The 20,157-nt window shown below is 34.5% G+C and overlaps 1 protein-coding gene across 1 annotated transcript; it reads right to left on the minus strand.

The window, feature by feature from the left end:
* Positions 1-290: 290 nt before the first annotated feature.
* On the minus strand, positions 291-17,179 carry LOC125654527 (multiple epidermal growth factor-like domains protein 11). Its single transcript, XM_056144422.1, has 7 exons — positions 16,618-17,179; positions 15,662-15,804; positions 14,487-14,594; positions 5,541-6,889; positions 1,854-1,918; positions 1,572-1,712; positions 291-1,311 (listed from the first exon to the last, which is right to left on the minus strand). Exons 4-7 carry the CDS (start codon positions 5,633-5,635, stop codon positions 1,100-1,102), a joined length of 513 nt encoding a protein of 170 aa, XP_056000397.1. The 5' UTR covers positions 5,636-6,889; positions 14,487-14,594; positions 15,662-15,804; positions 16,618-17,179; the 3' UTR covers positions 291-1,099.
* Between the last annotated feature and the right edge of the window lie 2,978 nt (positions 17,180-20,157).

A 20,157-nucleotide genomic window follows, 5' to 3' on the forward strand; every position in this document is an offset into this window, starting at 1 on the left:
AAATCGTATTGTGGGACTTTCCACTTGACATTTATTGATACACAAAATGTTGAAAGCGACGGACCTAGACTGACTGTTCTAAAAATAGATTTTACGTTGGGGATATTTTTCTATATATCCTTGTGGGTTTAATTTTGTTGTTGTTTTTTTATGATAATAATATCATTTTGAACATTTCTGTGAAGTTTAGTCTACATGGTTTATGGGTCAAAATATAGATGACCCATAAACCACCTAAGGATCCCACAAAGTGAGTCTGGGATACGCAATATATCCCACAACACGCCTTTTGTCAGGGCAACGCTGCGAGCCTTCATTAGAATCCTACAACATAAATCTTTCAAATGAACAAAATGCTCTGTTAGTTTGTTTTTTTATTTTCTCCTACACACCCTGGAGGGAAAAAAAGAACCCAACTTAACTGCACTTTGTCTAAATCTGTCCCGAATGGCTACAACCACGAGTCTTAACGATGAAGATGCCGTTGTTCCTTTCAAAAACTTCCAAAACCTCAATGAAGAGCTTAACGTTATCTTGGTTCATCTACCTCCCGTCAATTTTTTCAGATCCTTTGAAATTCTGTCGAAATCTATTCAACAATTGCATTTTCAACTTCAAGTAGGCCACCGCGACAGGTTCTCCATCGCTGGTCGCAACCAAATCATATCATTGATGTATTTACTCTACTCTTCATGTCCTCAAATGACGCTCTAAATTACTTTATGTTACACTTGTTTCGTCCCTTTTAACCTTTTAAATCAAATGTTTATATCTTATATGTTCTTAAACATTCTTCCTAATTATCTATTTAATAAATATCTAACGAATTATATTTTGTGTTGCACGATCATCTTCTCGGTCATCTGCTATATATTGATATGGAAACTTGGTAAGAACACAAATGAATTAGAAATATAGAGATAAGAAAAGAAATATCATTTTTCTGTATGTTTTAGTATTATTGGGATATGACATGGAGTTGGTGCGTGATCAAATCTACGATAACCTTCGGGCGTTATAGGATTTGATCACGTGACCAACTTCATGTCATATCCCAATAACACTAAGATTATATCTTATTTCTAAACTTCCATACTCGCTACAGACAATGCTCATCTGTCTTATATATGTTGTGTATGTAATTCAGAATATCATAGTTTAGAACTTTACCATTTTGTTCTGTTAAACATTCCCCAGTAATATGTTGACAATCCTGACACTTCTGTGGACATGCTGATTGACATCGTCTTCCGAAAACTCCGCGAGGGCAGTGTTCAGAACAGTTGAGTCTTGTGAATCCTGGATCACACTCTAAAAGACGATGTTTTCTTTAAATACTTCAACGATTTCGAAATACCCAATATAATACATGAAAGTTTTCATAATATATACGCGATCCACTTTATACACGATACATGTGTTATAAATATAACCTACGAACACATTCCTTTTCCTAATCAACGCAAGCTTTAAATCAATTAGAAACAAATTTCATACTCACTAGCGACAATGATCACCTTTCTTATTTATGTTGTATATGCAATACAAAATGTCAAAGTTTACAACTCTACCATTTTGGTCTGTTGGACACTCCCCAGTAATATGGTGACAATACTGGCACTCTTGTGGACATACTGATTCACATTCTTTCCCAAAAACGCCACTAGGGCAGTGTTCAGAACAGTTGAGTCCTGTGAATCCTGGATTGCACACTAAAAGATAATTTTTCAGGAAAAGAATGTGTTAAAACAATTCAAAGTTTTCAATATACGCCAAATTTAGGCATACATATTCTAATAATATATCCGCGCTTAATTTTTCACACAAATAGACGTGTCATAAATATCACCTACGAACACAATGTTTTTTCAGATCATCCCAAGTCGTATCAGCACAACAGTTACTTAAACCAATCAACCTGAAAAAAGGTATTTTTTATTCAAGTAAACTATCATATGGGTATTATTTGAATATATAGAACTATTAGCAAACACAATTTAATCTATAAAAGACTTCTGTCTTGTACAACGAAGCATTGTACCAATGTGCTGCACTAAAGGAAATAAAAACACACACAACAGAAACGATTGCTGGTAGGGGTACCCCATTCGCATTAACATGGAATTGTAAATAAATCCACACTGACTTAGACAGATTTTCGCTCGACAATTTATACTCACAATGCACTTTCTGTATCATGCATTGTCTATCTATTTGCAGACACATAAGCGTAGTACTACACCACTTGCACGGAACAGTACGAAACGATTCTTGCACGGAACGGTGAACGGTTTGCACGAAACGCTGAACGATCTGCATGGAACGATGAAAGGTTTGCACAAAACGCTGAACGGTCTGCACGGAACAGTGAAAGGTTTGCACGAAACGCTTCACACGAAATGCTGACCACTTTTAGGCGTGGTTTGCACGTTTTTCTGAACGGTCTACACGAAAAGGTAGGTGTGGCCTGTACGGTTTGATTCTTTGGTATTATTTGGTTCAAATAGTTTCAATATTCCATTCTAGATACTAAAAAGGGTTGAGAAAGCAATTATCATGACCCATTTGAAAATGATTGCTCATGTACGACGCGGTAACTTTCATTTTTACTTATTAGATCAATTACTTATGTAGTGTGTGTGACGGTACAGATTGCCGTCCGGTGTCGCATGATTTAGGAATGCTAAATACCTATAATTTTCGTTCCTGGTTTTCATTTTCGTTCCGGTCCGCGTAAGTTTAGTTCCGGTCATAATCACACTTTCAAAAACATGAAATGCATATTTGTACGCACATTTCTTGTGGGTTTTATTTCTTTCAACAGATGTTTATTCTTGTTTTATTACGGAGGTCTTATCTCTCCAATTCAAATGATTGTAAACTGGAGGTGTGAAACCTGTATATATGTAGATAGAGTTGTTACATGGCTCCTTCTACAATAGGTGCCGACACAAACCCTCACCATTATTAGATGTACATGTACATGTAGCATCAGGTATTGATCTATATGTAGGAATGAGATTTCTTGAACTAAGTTTGGATTTTTATTTATCTATTTTATTTTTACAAATCTAGACTATATACTCAAATGTATGCTATATTTTTCTTTTTTCTTGACCAATGCCATCATATATCTTTGATGATCAAGTCATTTCGTACTGGTTACTTAAGATATTGAGTACAAGAGAGAGAGAGAGAGAGAGAGAGAGAGAGAGAGAGAGAGAGAGAGATATGACATTAGTCCTGTACATGAAATTTATCAATATATAAAATGAAACAAGTCAAACATGTAATCTTTAAATGAGATTAACAAAAAAACGACCAGGGGCTCCTTTGGAAATGGCATTGAAATTGTACAAGAATTCCAAATATTCATTCATTCATTCGCATAAAACAATTCAGCATCTAACCACAGCTAAATATTCTCTACAGAGATACCTATAGTTATCTTACCCCCTCCCATTATTCGTGGCGTGCAACAATATATTTCAATGCTTTTTTGTCTCCGACGACAGTATGTACCGTGATGCAAAAATTATGCCTTGTCTCGGCGCATATTGTCGTCGGCGACAATATATAGTATATGTACCAACGGACAATATGTACCGAGAGGGTACGTGCAGATCGTCGTCGAGGATTATATGTTCCAAACGACAATATGTACCATCATAGTGTGTACTTAACGGTAGAATTACAAGAATTTTGAACTTTCATATTCATACACAATTACACTAAGCATTATGATAGTTTAACTTTATTATTAGCTTATATCATCGTAAAACTTGTAAAATTTAATTGATTTTATTAATTGATAGTACGTATACAGAAACCTACAAGGGCTACAATAATAAATCGTCGTTTTCTTACTTTGTACTTTAAATGCATGAATAAACTTTCGTTCGGAAGTTAACGTTCTAGAAATTACATGTAAATACATTGAATAAACAAACAGAATAATGTTTATATATAATACATGTAAATACATTGAATAAACAAACAGAATAATGTTTATATATAATACATGTAAATACATTGAATAAACAAACAGAATAATGTTCAATCAGACACAACCAACCACAAATCTACTGTGTCAATACACAGGTTAGTTACACATCACAAACACTGCTGTAATTAACACACATAGCTGTAATTAACACACAGAACTGTAATTGACACACAAAACTGTAATTAACACACAGAACTGTAATTAACACACAGAACTGTAATTAACACACATAGCTGTAATTAACACACAGAACTGTAATTGACACACAAAACTGTAATTAACACACATAGCTGTAATTAACACACAGAACTGTAATTAACACACATAACTGTAATTGACACACAGAACTGTAATTAACACACAGAACTGTAATTAACACACAGAACTGTAATTAACACACAGAACTGTCATAAACAAAGATACAGTGCAGAAATATTTACATATTTAACCATGCCTACCGATGGTGTCACATGTATCGAGTAACAATTGAGAAATGGGTTTCAGTTTTGAAAATATAGGAGGGCACAGTGTAAGAAATACGACGCTACATGGTGGCATACGTCATGAAACACATTGGTGTACATGTATCATGAAAGGTATACCGACGTGAGGTGTTGCACTCATATCTTTACGAATATTACGAAAATAAAGTTTATTCATGCAACTCTTATAAGCAATACAAAATAGATAGTTGGACAAACACGGACCCCTGGACACATTGGAGGTGGGATCAGGTGCCTAGGAGGAGTAATCATCCCCTGTTGACCGGTCACACCCGCCGTGAGGCCTATATCTTGATCAGGTAAACGGAGTTAAATTCATATATTTCCATCCTCCTTCCACTTGTATCGGAATTCCCAGCCGTTGAAATGTTTATATAGTATGTATATCTGTATTCCTACTCGCATCATTAACAACATATGGAAATTACTATTAATACAATCTGTAAAGATATCAAAGTCAAAGACAATGGAAACGTAAACATTTAATGTTCAAAACTGTAAAGTGCGAGATCTTAATCCCCTTTCCCGAAAACTGTGGACTTAGCAGCTAATTCAATGTCAAGACGATTCATAGTCAAAATTTCATTACGAAGCAGGTTATATTGAAGTAAAGAAAATCATAGAAATGCTTTTAATTGTTACCCGCATTCTAGAATTATAAGTCAATAACATATTACTTTCAGAGTTGCTTGTTCATTTTTTTTTCATTTTATTTATTCGCTTATCTAGAGTGTACAAGCTTTGATAATCTTATTCTAGATACTCCCATTTTAACATTTGATGTAAGTTTCACTTTTTATTTCAAATTGTATATATTCGGAAGTGCAAATTGTCGAAAAAGAAATAAAGTAGATTTTGTGAATTGAAAGAGTGGTATGTACATAAATCAAATTACAGATAAATAGGGAAAGTGAAATGAGGATGTAAAACACTTTGTTGGCATTTCTCTCATACTGTGCCATTCGACGTCAACAAATATATCCATTTCTACGTTATACACAGAAATACAATAAATGTGCAATGATACTTACACTTCCTTGCAGATGCTTGGTGTTGTAGTGGTTTCTGAGGAACCCAATTCCTGTGAAAATAATTTCAGAATTATCACAAGCTGAAAAGTTGTCATGTTGTATCGAAAAATGACAATTCCTGAGGTTGATATTTGTTCCACATTAAACGACCCTTTTCCACTGCATTTATTGAACAAAATCAGCTCCAGACTGAGCTATTTCCGTTTTCAATCTGTACTAATTAAAGTACTGACTTTTAATCGTCGCATACATTGTATCACACTTTGTTTCCGGAAAATTTAAATAAGTTAGTTCCCCAGCTTTTAAACACAATATCAAAGGATGATATATCGGTGCAGAAACCGGTCCAAATACATATCTCATTGATAAATAATATCATCCATTTAATACTCAAACTTATCCAGTTACATTGGTTTCTCAATTCAAATTTGAGAATGGTTGGGAGAGGACTACATTTTGTGGCCAAGAATTGTATAATAATGTTCAACACGATTATACTGTTCCAATTCTATCCAACAATCGTAAACATTTAAAACCCTAGACAAGTATTCTTATTCTATTTAGATATATGGAAATAATGGAGATATTGTAAATTTATTAATGTGGTTGATATATTTTCCCAAATAAAACACCAGTTCTTAAAAACCTTTATAATTAGTTACCTGAAATTTGGTATGAAAATTTAGTATCTTGGCCAATAACTACAGATTGATACATAGCCCCCACTTCTTTAGTTCTATAATTAATTTTAGTCCATGGGTTTGTAACTAATGTGCAATCTTAAAAACTAACAATGCTCCGATCCCAATATATGTATATTAATTTGAACTCTCAAATTTCTGTATACTAAGTGCCAAAAAGTCATTAATTATTTTCATTCTTCTAGCATTAAGCATTCTCATATCTACATTGCTAGACAATATGGCTAAATGTTTATATCATGCACTGAATGATTCGTGCTACTATTATTTTTTAACATCAAGAGACAAATAGAGTTGATGCGAATGCATTATAACTCAGGGTTAAGCGAAAAGGGTAACGTTTAACAAACCTGTATAAAGCAATGACAATGACCCCCTTTTTTCTTGAAAATTTCATAATTCGCCTTGAACGTAGAAATGATAATGATTGTCGAAGGAATTTGACAAATCTAAAGATAAAATGTTTGTGTCATAGACTGAGGAGAATAAATCAAATGTTCCATGTGTCATGAGCTGAGTCTTCCGAGACTGTAACGGATTATTAAGGTATAACGATTATAAAGCAGAAGTGTGGAATCCGAAATTATTGAAATGGAGAAAGATGACTGATATATTGTCCAAATGACATTTGGACCCCGTGACATATTTCTGCGTCAGGTACATTCATAAACTCGAGAAGATTCTGTAACATTCTGGAGTTACGCTCCTAATTCTCCTACTTCTGGTATGTTCGGGGGTCCTTGTTTGTCCAATCCGTAATTTTGCATTCCTTATCGAAGTTCTGAGATTGATCACTATTCGTTTTTTGACGTAATAAACCAATTCACGAAAAGAGTCCGATGGAATTAAAACGAAAATGATAACAAAGCTACATGTAACTTTATTTGTTAAATCATGCATAGTAAAGACAATAGCTTTATCAATACTTAGAAATGTTGCTTTAATACTTAATCTTTCTGATAATACTTACGCTAAACAATGCAGAGTCTTATTTACGGCTTTATTTGGGATAAAACGGAAATAAAACGCAATACTTTAGTAGGTAGTATTATAAAAGGGGGTTATCGATTGTTGATATTGAATGCAACCTTAACACTAAAAGATGACCAAGTTCCCGACAGAGAGGTAGATACACTGTAATCTGAAAATTGTTATTATCCTTTTGATAAATGTCAACCTCCTTTGATGAATGCAAGTTGAGTAAATTGAGCATATTTTCCTCAGATGAAATTCTGAAACAACCAATCTGAAATTATCGTTACTTTTCGTATAGGGGAAATATTGTAAAACACGGCCATACCGAACATTCGGAGCAAGAGGAAACTGTTCGTCACAACCAAATTTAGGTCCGATAAAATCAGCTGCAATAGGGAGGCAAACATCACCCCACATTAAGGGCAAACAAGCCACAAGAGCGCTCGCCACAAAAACATTTTAATACATCTTGATTTTTGTTTTTCAATTGGATATCCTGTGAAGTTTTGCATGTAAAAGGTTTGTGGCGCGTGATACTGATTACAGAAACTGTATGAAAAATAAGTGAAACTCTTTTTGTTCCTTGTTTTTAAATGGATATTTAGAAAATTTGATTTTTCAAATTGAAAATTGTAAGGATACGGCACAAAAGAACACTTTCTTTTCCACATAAAGTATGTACATGGACAATCTTTGACAATAAATGATGTAGAAACGACGAACACTTTGTATGGTAATTAGAAAGACTCTGTATTGTTGTTTTTCGAGTTCACTGGAATATGATTTGATGTATATGAAGGTGAAGATAACGAACAACGATCAATCTCATAACTCCTATAAAGTACACAAGTAAGAGTAGAGCAAACACGGACCCTGGACACATCTTAGGTGGGGACAGGTGCCTAGGAAGAGTAAACATCCACTGTTGAACGGTCAAGCCGGCCATGATACATGAACATGTACTTATATTTCGATCAACTAAACGGATCAATCCACAGTCGAAATCAATATGTAAAGAACGATGAAACAATATATTTGAAACACGAGAGACAGCATTCGACTGATTGTATTTGTAAATTATATTGTCATAACGCAAGAGCTTATTTTGCTAATGATCAGCTCTAAGTTCGAAAGAAGCTACTGACAAACAAGTTGATGGTGCACTCGTTTAAAGTCAGAATTTCACAAATTCTATGATTGTTATAACGATCTAGGTTGCCAATACAACATATCAATGAGTCAAATGCTGTCTGACGTGTTTCATACCGATTGTTAAGGCCGTTCATGGCACACCGATTTTAACTATGGATAACTACATTTACATGATGAAAATATAGGGTGTATGAAACCTAACAAAAATCTGACAGTCAGAAAGGCACCACAGAAAAATGAGTTTAGGTTGTCCTGTATTAGTACTAATGGTGCATACTTCATTAACGTTTTTAATGAGAGAAAGTAGTGATTGTTCTTTACATATATATCTTCATTTGAGGCAGAATTTATTCAAAAACTTCTACGCGAGAAGAAAAAATCTCTGCTGTGGCATTCAATTCGACATTTAGATATATCGACGACATGCTGTCAGTCGTACCGATTGTCAGGACGTTCTTGGCACACTGATTTTGACTACGGATAACTCCGTTACCTGATCAGGATATAAGGCTCACGGCGGGTGTGACCGGTCAACTGGGGGTGCTTACTCCTCCTAGGCAACTATCCTACCTGTGGTGTGTCCAGGGGTCCGTGTTTGCCCAATTATCTACACTGTATTGCTTATAGGAGTTATGAGATTGGCCATTGTCCGTTATCATCGCATTTCATATTTTGTAGAATATGAAAGCTATAATTTTGAAAACATTTCAAGATATTGTGTCACAGTGAAAATATGTGAAACTTGGATTGAAGGTTTGTCGTGTCATTTATATTTGACCTCACACCAAGAGATATAAGTGTCCTCATGTAAGGACTTTATGTTGAAACTCATTTAAGATATCATGTTAGAACGAAAGTCATCACGGACAGACCGATGGTTGGGCAGACGAAATCGTATTTCTTAATCAATGACTACCTTTGTACGAAATACAAAAGGTCTATGTTGAAAATTGTGCAACGTATGACATCACAATGAAAGGATATCGGAGATACAAATTGAAGGGCTATTGTGACCTTGATCATTGACCTCGTGATTTCTTAGATGTCTTCCTTGAATAGGTAACTACCTTTATACATATTTCAAATGTGACATTTTTAAGATTGCAAACAATTCAACTTGTCACAACGAAAGTATTAAAAGTCAAGAGGGAATTATGATTCCTCTAATGCCTTTATTATGGTCCTGTATGAAGGTTTAAAATTGTTGCAATGAAAACTGGTTGAGTTATTGTGTCACGATAGAAATACATGTACATACAGACAAACATATAAAGGGACATGACCCCAAATTGTAGATGTCTGTGTGTCATTGAAATTATTTTTACAGAGAACTTGAAAACATTAAGGTGAACATTGTTTGGGAAAATGTGTTGACAGACAGACAGATGGATAATCTGTTTCCTATAGGGTGACCGCATTTTATGCGGGACTCAGGTACATATAAAGTGAAATTACTTCTTCTAGGCACCTGATCCCACTTCTGGTATGTCCAGGGACCGTGTTTGATAATCTCTTCATTTCATATCATGCATTGACCAGGAAATATGAGATTGATCATGTACTTTATCTTTATTTATTCACTCTTATCCACTGTTATGTTAATTATGAAAGTTAGTATTTTGCTAGTTATATCAATATAGAGCTGTATACATTTGTGTGAAACAGATGGATTTAAATATAATTTGCAGTGAAAACACATTACAATATATAAATGGTATACTACATTGGATATATATTTCACGAAGAGTACTTCCAATAACCCTACACAGCACATCCTAAAATCAAAAAAAAAAAAAAAAACCCACAAAAATCTGTCTACACACCGGGATTACATGTAACAAGTCAGGAACGTCATAAAAAGATTATTTCCTGTAGAATATAGCGATATCTCGGAACAGAGTGAAAATCATTAATTATCATTATAACATGCCATCTCCGTCTACAACAGGAAGTATTTGCAATTTTTATTTAAATTACATAATTTACTTAGATATGAAATCTACCCCCAATTTAGGCATATAAATATTTCGGGATCAATAAATTGTAGTAATAGTCGATAGGTTGCTTGAATAATTTATCTACATTAGGGCTAGATATTACTATATTACATATAGTATTAGATATTAAATACCCTAGATAGCATTGTATGTTATAAGGATACTACCTAACATACGTCTATGTTATCCCGATCAGGTAAACGGTGTTATCCGTAGTTAAAATCAGTGTGCCCACCCCCACCCCCCCAAAAAAAACCCCACCAGACTAACAATCGACATGAAACACGTCAGGCAGCATTTGATACATTGATAGGTTGTATTGTCAAATTAGATCGTTATAACGACCCACAAAATCCACGAACATTAATCCCCCACGAACAACGATGATTTCACAGTATGTAAAACTTATACGGTACCAATTTTAATGCACCAGATGCGCATTTCGACCAATAATGTCTCTTCAGTGATTCAAGCCGAAATTTTGGAAATTCGAAATGACAAAAAACTTGTAAGAGCTAAAAGGAAAACTAGAGTGCCACAAACTGGAGCCAAATTCGTTCAAGGATCAGAGCTATGCATGAGGGAGATATCATAATTAATTTTGAAATGAATTTCTAAATTATATCCCAGCAATTAAATATACATCCGTATTTTCAAGGTAGTGACGAGGTACTTAGCTACTGGGCTGTAGAGACCCTCGGGGTCTAACAGTCCACCAGCAGAGGCCTCAACCCTGGGGTCATAATGTAAAACTTATACGGTGCCAATTTTGATGCACCAGATTGGCATTTCGACAAATGATGTCTCTTCAGTGATGCTCAAAACAACATTTTGGAAATTTGAAATGACAAAAAACTTGTAAGAGCTAAAAGGAAAAATAGAGTGCTCCCCCCCCCCACCACAAAAAAACAAAAAAAACAAAAACAAAAACTGGAGCCAAACTCGTCCAAGGATCTGATGATTCAGAAGCCTAAAAAAGATATATATTTCTTCGGTGTCCTGACAAGTGCTAAATAAAATCTTGCTACTCAAGTAACAAGTTCACCAGATTCAACATGTGATTGAAATAGTAATTGTAAATAGATGAATTCATTTCAAAATCAAGGATTATCTCCCTCATGCATAGCTCTTATCCTTGGACGAATTTGACTTCACTTATTTGGCACGCTGTTGTTGGCTATATTTAGATCTAAAACTTCATAGTTATTTCGGATTTCAAACATTTCGGTTGAGCATTACTGAAGATACATTACTTGTCGAAATGCGCATCTGGTGCATCAAAATTGGTACTGTATAAGTTTTACATTATGACCCCTGGGTCGAGGCCTCTGCTGGTTTGACTGTTAGTCCCCGAGGGTCTCTACAGCGCAGTAGCTAAGTACTTCGTTACTAGCTTGAAAATACGGATGCATATTTAATTGCTGTTATAAAATTCAGAAATTCATTTCAAAATTAAGGATTATCTCCCTCATGCATAGCTCTTATCCTTGGACGAATTTGGCTCCACTTTTTTGGCACGCTGTTTTTGGCTATATTTAGATCTAAAACTTCATAGTTATTTCGGATTTCAAACATTTCGGTTGAGTATCACTGAAGAGACATTATTTGTCGAAATGCGCATCTGGTGCATCAAAATTGGTACCGTATAAGTTTTACATGAAAATTCTTCGATATATCTAAATATCAGGTTGACGGTCACAGCAAGAAATGTTTTCTTCTCGTGTAGAAGTTTTTGAATAAATTATGCCTCATAAGAACTAATAAAGGAACACATAATTCATGCCCATGGGAATTTCAACAGACTGTTGAAAGACCTGATCACCAAAGAGTACAAAGATATTGTCGATGATGAACTCCATCTTTTTAGTATGATGTTTATAGTACCTTTGCGTATAATCAGAGTGGCGTTTAGCAAATTTAGATTTTGGATGACTGATCACTAAAAATTGACATTTCCTGTTTTCGAATTTTGTTGAAGAAGCAACTGCCAACCATCAGTTTTGATACTGTTGATTTTATAAAACGAATTACACCATTTTCCTTATCAAGATATACGGGTCACGGAGGGTGTGTCCGGTGGACATGGAATGGTTACTCCTCCTACGTACCTGATCCCACCTCTAGTATATTCCGGGGTCAGTATTTGCCCAACTCTTACTCCTTATATGAGTTATGAGATTGATCACTGTTCGTTATCTTCACATTTTCATAAAGATGTTTAGAACAATAAATCGAAAGTTTAAACACGTGTGCATATATGTACAAGTCTGCTTATCACACGTCTTGAGATATTTGTGCTGGTATCTATATTTGAGAATATGTTCCACACGTATTTCTGGCATTTTATATTCAACTGCAATAAAACTGTACTATAGATTTAAAAAGTAATGGATTTGATGTTAATCAATACCGTGGTATGTACTGAGATATTAAAGGAAGTGAACATGAAAAAAATATTTGTTGCATAATAAACTTAAAAGACCTCCTGAAACTAAATAGTGTGGCCTGAATCTAATTTACTTGTTTCTATTACGAGATTTGATCAATTAAACACTCTAAGTTAAAGGTTTATGGAGGTCATCCATTATTTCCCAGTATGCATCTGTGCTCTGACGTAGATGAGAAACATTGCTGTTGTTGACTGGGTCACTATTATACAGCAGAAATGTATGGATTCATATTAGAATAGATGAATAAGGTTTTGGAGCAAAAAGAATTGAAATCAAATCTAATTACAATGCATTAAGAAAAAGAAGAAAACATTCCCACAAAATATCTCCAGCTCCTCCAACTTCTGAACTTACTCAGAAGCACTAGTACTGTTATATTTGAAGATTCCAAATCAATTAATTTTATTAGATTTTAAAATATTTGGAAATAATTAAGGTGACTGTCATAAAGGTACTGCAATATAGGCATATAAATTATATATTTTATAATTATTGATGTACATAGATCACAGATAAATTTCGGAGATGCAATTTACAGTTATATTATTTATTTACACTAATAAAAATTACTTATTCAGAATCTGTATCAAAGTCTGAGGTTTTATGAAATCCTTTATAATTGCAGTGCTCTTTAGGAAATATTCCCTTAATTCATGTCACATCAAATGAGGGTAAATTAAAACTACTCTGATTTTTACCACCAAGAGGCTGATCACGTCTGACCTAGTTGATAAACTATCTGTAGGCCATAAAACTTGATAGCATGCCTGCAACAGAATTGTTACTGTATTCTATCACGTGTGTGTGTGTAATTGGAAATATTTACACACAAATGCCATGTTATGTTTAGATTTTAATACAAGTGAATACATAAGGTATTTTTCATTTTCGTGTTTTTCTTACTTGTTTAACAAGTTGTTATCAAAGTCCTCTGAGACCCTTCCTCTCTGGATACATAAATCCATGGATAAATGTAAGCTGTATCAATTATAACAGGACTTCTAGACACACCATGTCAAAATATGGGTTTAGAGAACCGCACTTTATGTGTATATCCATGTAATCTGACACAAAATGTTCAAACTCATGACAACAAAGACACCCCTTGATCATGAATGTACATAATTCCTCTCTCATTAAAACCAATTGCTGGTAATGAAAAATTATTCTGAGAAACAATTTCTTCCTCTGTAACATCAGGTTCAAACTGATATCCCATATTTAATTCACTTTCTGCTGATGCCATTTTAACGTTGATGCTTACAATGTGCCAAAAATGCACAATGTGTCCTACTGACATCAGCATCAGTGTTGCCCTCTAGTGGATGCTAAAAGATAACCCAGCAGGGAGGTAATACTTTTTTGTTCAATATGGCAGCTCCCAAGTATTGAAAAGATTAGTTAATCTTTATGAAATATCTCCCTACTCAAGAAAGCTACATCTTAATGATTTTCAGAATTCATTATATACATCAAAATGACAAATTTAAACCCTTTTGTCACATTTTCATGTTCACTTCCTTTAAGCAAAGTCTGTGCTATACCGCGGTACATAGTCTCTGGCGATACTTAACTCTATTTACATGTACTCCTTGCTTTATTCTCTAACCGAGTTAAGTCACATATAAAAGCAGAATAGAATTGTATGATCTAGAGGTTTTACATCCACACTTTCTGTCCAGAACAGCTATTTGTAGTCCTTGGATTGTGGTCTCTAATTCGCACCTGTCATTAATGCATCGTCCGTGTCGTTGTTAGAGGCATCTGTGTTTTGATTTCCTGTAAAAAGAGTGTTTTTGTGTTAGGATAGTGGCAATGCAACTCTGAATTGTCTCTCTGGGGAAACCTGATGTTTAAACTAAGGAAGCTGACCTTTCAAAAATTAATTTTGACACACTCTATGGAAGCGGTATGTACCTCACCTAATATTGCACGATAGTTGTGGATGTAAATCTTCAAAGTAAAATCTCAGTAATAATAATATTTGGAAAGTTATTTAATAATTTCTTATGAGGTAATTAATGTAATAAGACGTCTCCAAATGAGTAAAACATTATCGAGATGGACGTTGAACAATATGCAATCAATTAATCACTTATCAACTTATCAATACAACCTATCATTGGATCAAATGCTGTCTGACGTGTTTCATATAGATTGTTAGACCGTTCTTGGCACACTGATTTTGACTACAGATAACTCCGTTTACCCGATCAAGATATATGGCTCACGGAGGGTGTGACTGGTCGACAGGGGATGCTTACCCCTCCTAGGCACTTGATCCCACCTCTGGTGTGTCCAGGGGTCAGTGTTTACCCAACTTATTTTGAATTGCTTATGAGTTATGAGATTGATCACAGTTCGTTATCTTCACCTTTCATCCAGACAATATGCACATCTATAAATGGCATTGAACCATTGTACAGATTATGAAGTATTTACGATAAGATAGATAGGAGGAGACGCGGTAATAAGGATTTATGACAGATTTACAGATTGACAGACGGGCAGAAAGCACGAAACAACATGTCTCCCCATGGAGAAGGGGAGACTAAAATAGCAGGTGTGGAAGGAATATACGATACGTTGAAATGTTTCCATGATTTATACTGCCAGAGCAATTTAAATAGAATTGCTCAAGTGTCTATGATAAGTTTTTTTTAAAAGCTTGCTGATTGCTCTGTGATAAATTGATTGTTCAAAAGCATAAATTATAATGACGTATGGAAAAGCAGATATAAAATATATAAAACAAAAATTGAACAAGTTCACCATCTGAATACAATAACTTTGATAGAGCGTTGCTGTTGAAAAGGAAAAGGAATCTAGTCTGATACGAAACATACTTTTCAAATTTCGTTTCGATTGATTGCAGATAAATGCCTTCCGTTTAAGACATGCTATTATCAATACAACAACTGCAATCATCACAACCAGGAATGTAATAGGTAATGCGATCTTCAGAACATCTTCTAAGTTTTCGTTGTGCCTGTATAATAGAGGTCAGTATTTCTATTATAATACACCTGTCATCATTGGCTCAGTTTTTAAGCTTTAACAAAAAGATACTCATTTCAAACATGCACATACAACTGAATTTATACCATAATGCCCCCCCTCCCTTAGTTTACCTTTGTCTCTCGTTTGATACAATTTATTGCGTTCTATTTCCTTACATTTCTTCCTGGTTTGTGTTCTCTCGTTTTCATGTTGCTTAGCTTTGTTACTGATTTGAATCCTTCATTTTCATTTACTTAACCCGTTCTTGGTTTGTAAACCTTATATTACATTTGTTCTTGGTTTGTGATTCATGCTGTCCGGTTGCTTAACCTTTTCCCTGTTAGTTATACCTCACTTACCATTGTTCGTAGCGTGTGATCACTCGCTTCCCTGTTTCCTGGTTGTAAGCTATCGCTTCCCTGTCACTAACCATAGTTCCTGTTTTGAAACCCTTGTTCTTTACCTTTTCCATGATTTGTAATTAATAACTTCCCTATTGTTTACCATTCTTCCTGGTTTGTGATCCCTTGATTCATTATTGTTTACCTTTGTTCCTGATCTGTAGTATATTGTTTTCCTATTGTTTACATATGCCCTAGTCCTGCGATTCCTCTCTTACCCTACCTGTTGTATTCCTTTGTTCCTGGTTTACATATGGTGTATGATATATGCTGTAAAATCTTACTATTTCCCTGCATTTGTTTCGGGTTTACATGTAATGTATGATATATCGCTTACTATTTCCCTACTTTTGTCTCTGGTTTAGATATGATGTTTAAACTATCGCTGTTCATTTCCTTACCCTTGTATCTTGTTTGTAGTCGCTCGTTTTCCGTTTGCCAACCTTTGTTTCTGGTTTATAATCCCTATGATTGTTATACCTGCAGTGGTATACGTTGCTGTTGAAAATTCAGTACTATGCTTTACTGTGGTACTGTCAGTGTCGTAACACCCAGGATCTAATGTGTTAGAAAAGTAAAGATATTACGAATTTTGAGTTTTTAACAATGCAATTACCGTATGGCAAATAAGGTAGCATAGCAGAACAGTTTGGAAGGTAGCAGGTAAATATTTTCGTCATATTGATATGCCTCCTGATATGTTGGACATAAGTGGTACAGATGAAATCAAAAGTCAGCGAAGTTATAAACGTGTCCCAGTATGAGTGAATTGAGTTAGCAAAGACCGTAGAGACGTTTTGCACTAGGTTATGCATGAAAGAAACATTCACTATTCTATGCTTAGAACAGAAAATTTCAATATCATTACAAGACTATAATAACGATATTATTCATTCAATGAAATAAACGAACAAGCAACAGCCAACATTCACGATATTGATAATTAAAACGTGGACACAACAACAGACCTAGAAATTTGTATTATTGTTTGTATTATTATGTGACCCTTTAACAAGGGGAGATAATCAGGAAAATACAAACAAAAGTAGTGGTTGCTAAAAAATCTTCTTCTCAAGAACCACTGGGCAGATTATCACCAAACTTACACATAAGGATGAGGATATGTTGTAGATTAAAAATTGTTCAAGGCATTACCCCGGGGCAAAGGGGGTAGTCTCAAGGTCACTTCTAAGTTGACCTAAATTTATATTTCCTTTAATTTTTGATATTTTAGTCATTATAAGGACTAGGATCATCAAATTTTGACAGTTGATGCATCTTAGGACCTTATGTCAAGTTGTCTCAAAAGTAGGTCACGGTGACTTACTTTTTTAATTTTGCAGGTATTTATTTTAAAATTAATTTTGATGCATATCTTAGACACTTTGAAGCCTATGATCATCAAAACTTGTCAGTTGGTGGATCATGGGATCTTGAAATGCGTCAACTGAAAAATTGGTCACCGTGACCTACTTTCTGAATTTTATGGCTTATCATTTATAGATACAGTACCCGCAACGTTATTCTTGACATGATAAACGATAGAACACGATACACGCACGATAGGATAGGATACACGCACGATACGATAGGATACACGCACGATACGATAGGATACACGGTAAACCTGATAAACGCAAAACCTGATAAACGATCTTCACGATAGACCTGATAAACGCAAAACACGATAAACGATCTTCACGATAAACGGAAAACCTGATAGAAATGTTGTAAATTTAGAAACAATTTAGACAGAACGAAAGTTTGATACGTACAAAATAATTTCATTATGTTGATAATAATACTGAAGGATTTCAATACTTAATATATACCTAAAGCATATAATGTAATTATCCACGGTTGTACGTTTATTTTTTTAAAATTCTATTTATGTTTTCTTTAACGTCATTACAGCTAAAATCCGGAAGCTAAACTATATACGGTATTGAATTCATTATTTGATATCTATATGAATTTTCTCAGCCAATGATTCTAAAACGTATATTGTCACCTTGAATGTTTAATATGTGAATCATAAATGGAGTGATTGATTTTTATCTTGCTTAACGTCACCATGACCGGTGAAGAGTTTTTAAATTTAGGCTTATGCTCGGCAATTACGGCCATTGAGTAGTGAGGGTTTTTTAGCGTGCCACACCTACCGTGACACGGGGCGTCTGTTTTTAAGGTCATCTCCGAGGACCCGTGGTATTCACACTTGATATCGAGTGTTTAGCAATTAAACAGGGAATTAACAAAATGGAATATAATGTAGTGATACCATGCTTCAATAGCTCTCTTATTCTGTTGTCTATTATTTTGGATATCAAATAAAACTAAGTAATATTTTGTGTGTAGCGAGGAGGGGGGTTATTTTGCATCAAGCTCTGAGTTCACCGCTCTTTCAACAACTACAATTATTTTCATAATGACCGCTTTAAATTCAATCCACTGCACTACACCATATGCTCATATGTTAGATATTTCTACACTATGAGTGATAATTGATAGTCATAAGTAATTGGAACATATTCATATGAATTGATATTTTGTTAACAAAAAATAAATAAACTATTAAAAACATATACGAAACCCGGCTTGATTTAAAGTCGCAATTTAGAAACGCTTTAAATTAAATGTTTATGTTTAGCATGTAAAAAAAATTCAAATAATCATCAAAACCGGCATACATTTCCATTATCTACACGTACGACTATTGGTATATATGTGTACATGTACAAATAAAAAAAAAACAACGATGGCAGCTGAATCGTGCCCAATTGAGCAGAACTTTGGGAGATGCAATATACCCTTGCACTCTTTTAAAACTTAATCTTCTAAATGTGTGAAATACAATGCCCCTGAGAATGTTTACTGTCAAAACACGGGTGATACACAAAATCAGATAGATAAGAACGCGCACAAGTTCAGTAGTTGATATATATTAAGTTGATTACAGGTGAACAAAATCGGAAGAAAAAGAACCATTATTAAAATATATGTAATAAACAATGTAATTTACTGATTTTTCCTTTCAGGTATCACACCGGTAATTATTTTCACTATATATTACTATAGAGGGGAAAAAATCATTAAAAATCAGTTTACAAAATTGATGCCGAATAACGCAGTCAGATACGTTCTATGTTACCTATCTCGTCTGCCGACACCAGAAAAACAACACCCTACGCGGCATTTTCGAAAAAAAATTACCCGCAAACAAGACTACCCTCAAATCCACGTGTTTTTCACATGTGTGTAAACAGCCGGAGTGCACCTCAGGAAGTAGCCTCAGCTACCAACAGCAAATAGTTCCTTTGTATACACTTGATTATTTCTACAAATTACACAAAATTTCCTAATCAGGGGTACAAAAATTAAGAGAAAAGAAGAAGAGGAAATGAGAAAAATCGCGCAAGGAAAAAAAAATTCTTTAAATATATGGAACTACATTTGACTAAGTTCATTTTGATTGGACAATTACCGGTGTGATACCTTCAGATCGGAACTTTCTATTTCTCTGTTAGTGTTAATTACAAATAATTGTTTCTAGACGAGGAACTGTTTTTGAACTCCAGATGAAGGAGCTTTCAGTTTTATTGTCCTCGGTTTGCTCGGCAAACCACTGCCTACTTTCCAGACAGAATGACATTGCGATAAATTTTCACCCTCTCTGGACAGAGATATAGCTCTTTTTCTGCTTTAAAATCAACAGCTTTATGTTCTCCTTCAAATATACTGTCTTTCCTCGATTCCTAAAAATAGCTTCTTTAACAAAACGAATAAAGCTTTCGGAAAGTATCTTACTTTTTCATTAGATTTAATATACGATCCCGATAGTTTCCGAAGCTACACGATAAACGATTTTCACGATAAACGGAAAACCTGATACACGCATAATACGATACACGATAGACCTGATAAACACAAAACACGATAGA

This window comes from Ostrea edulis, chromosome 7, assembly GCF_947568905.1.
Source record: "Ostrea edulis chromosome 7, xbOstEdul1.1, whole genome shotgun sequence".
NCBI lineage: Eukaryota > Metazoa > Mollusca > Bivalvia > Ostreida > Ostreidae > Ostrea > Ostrea edulis.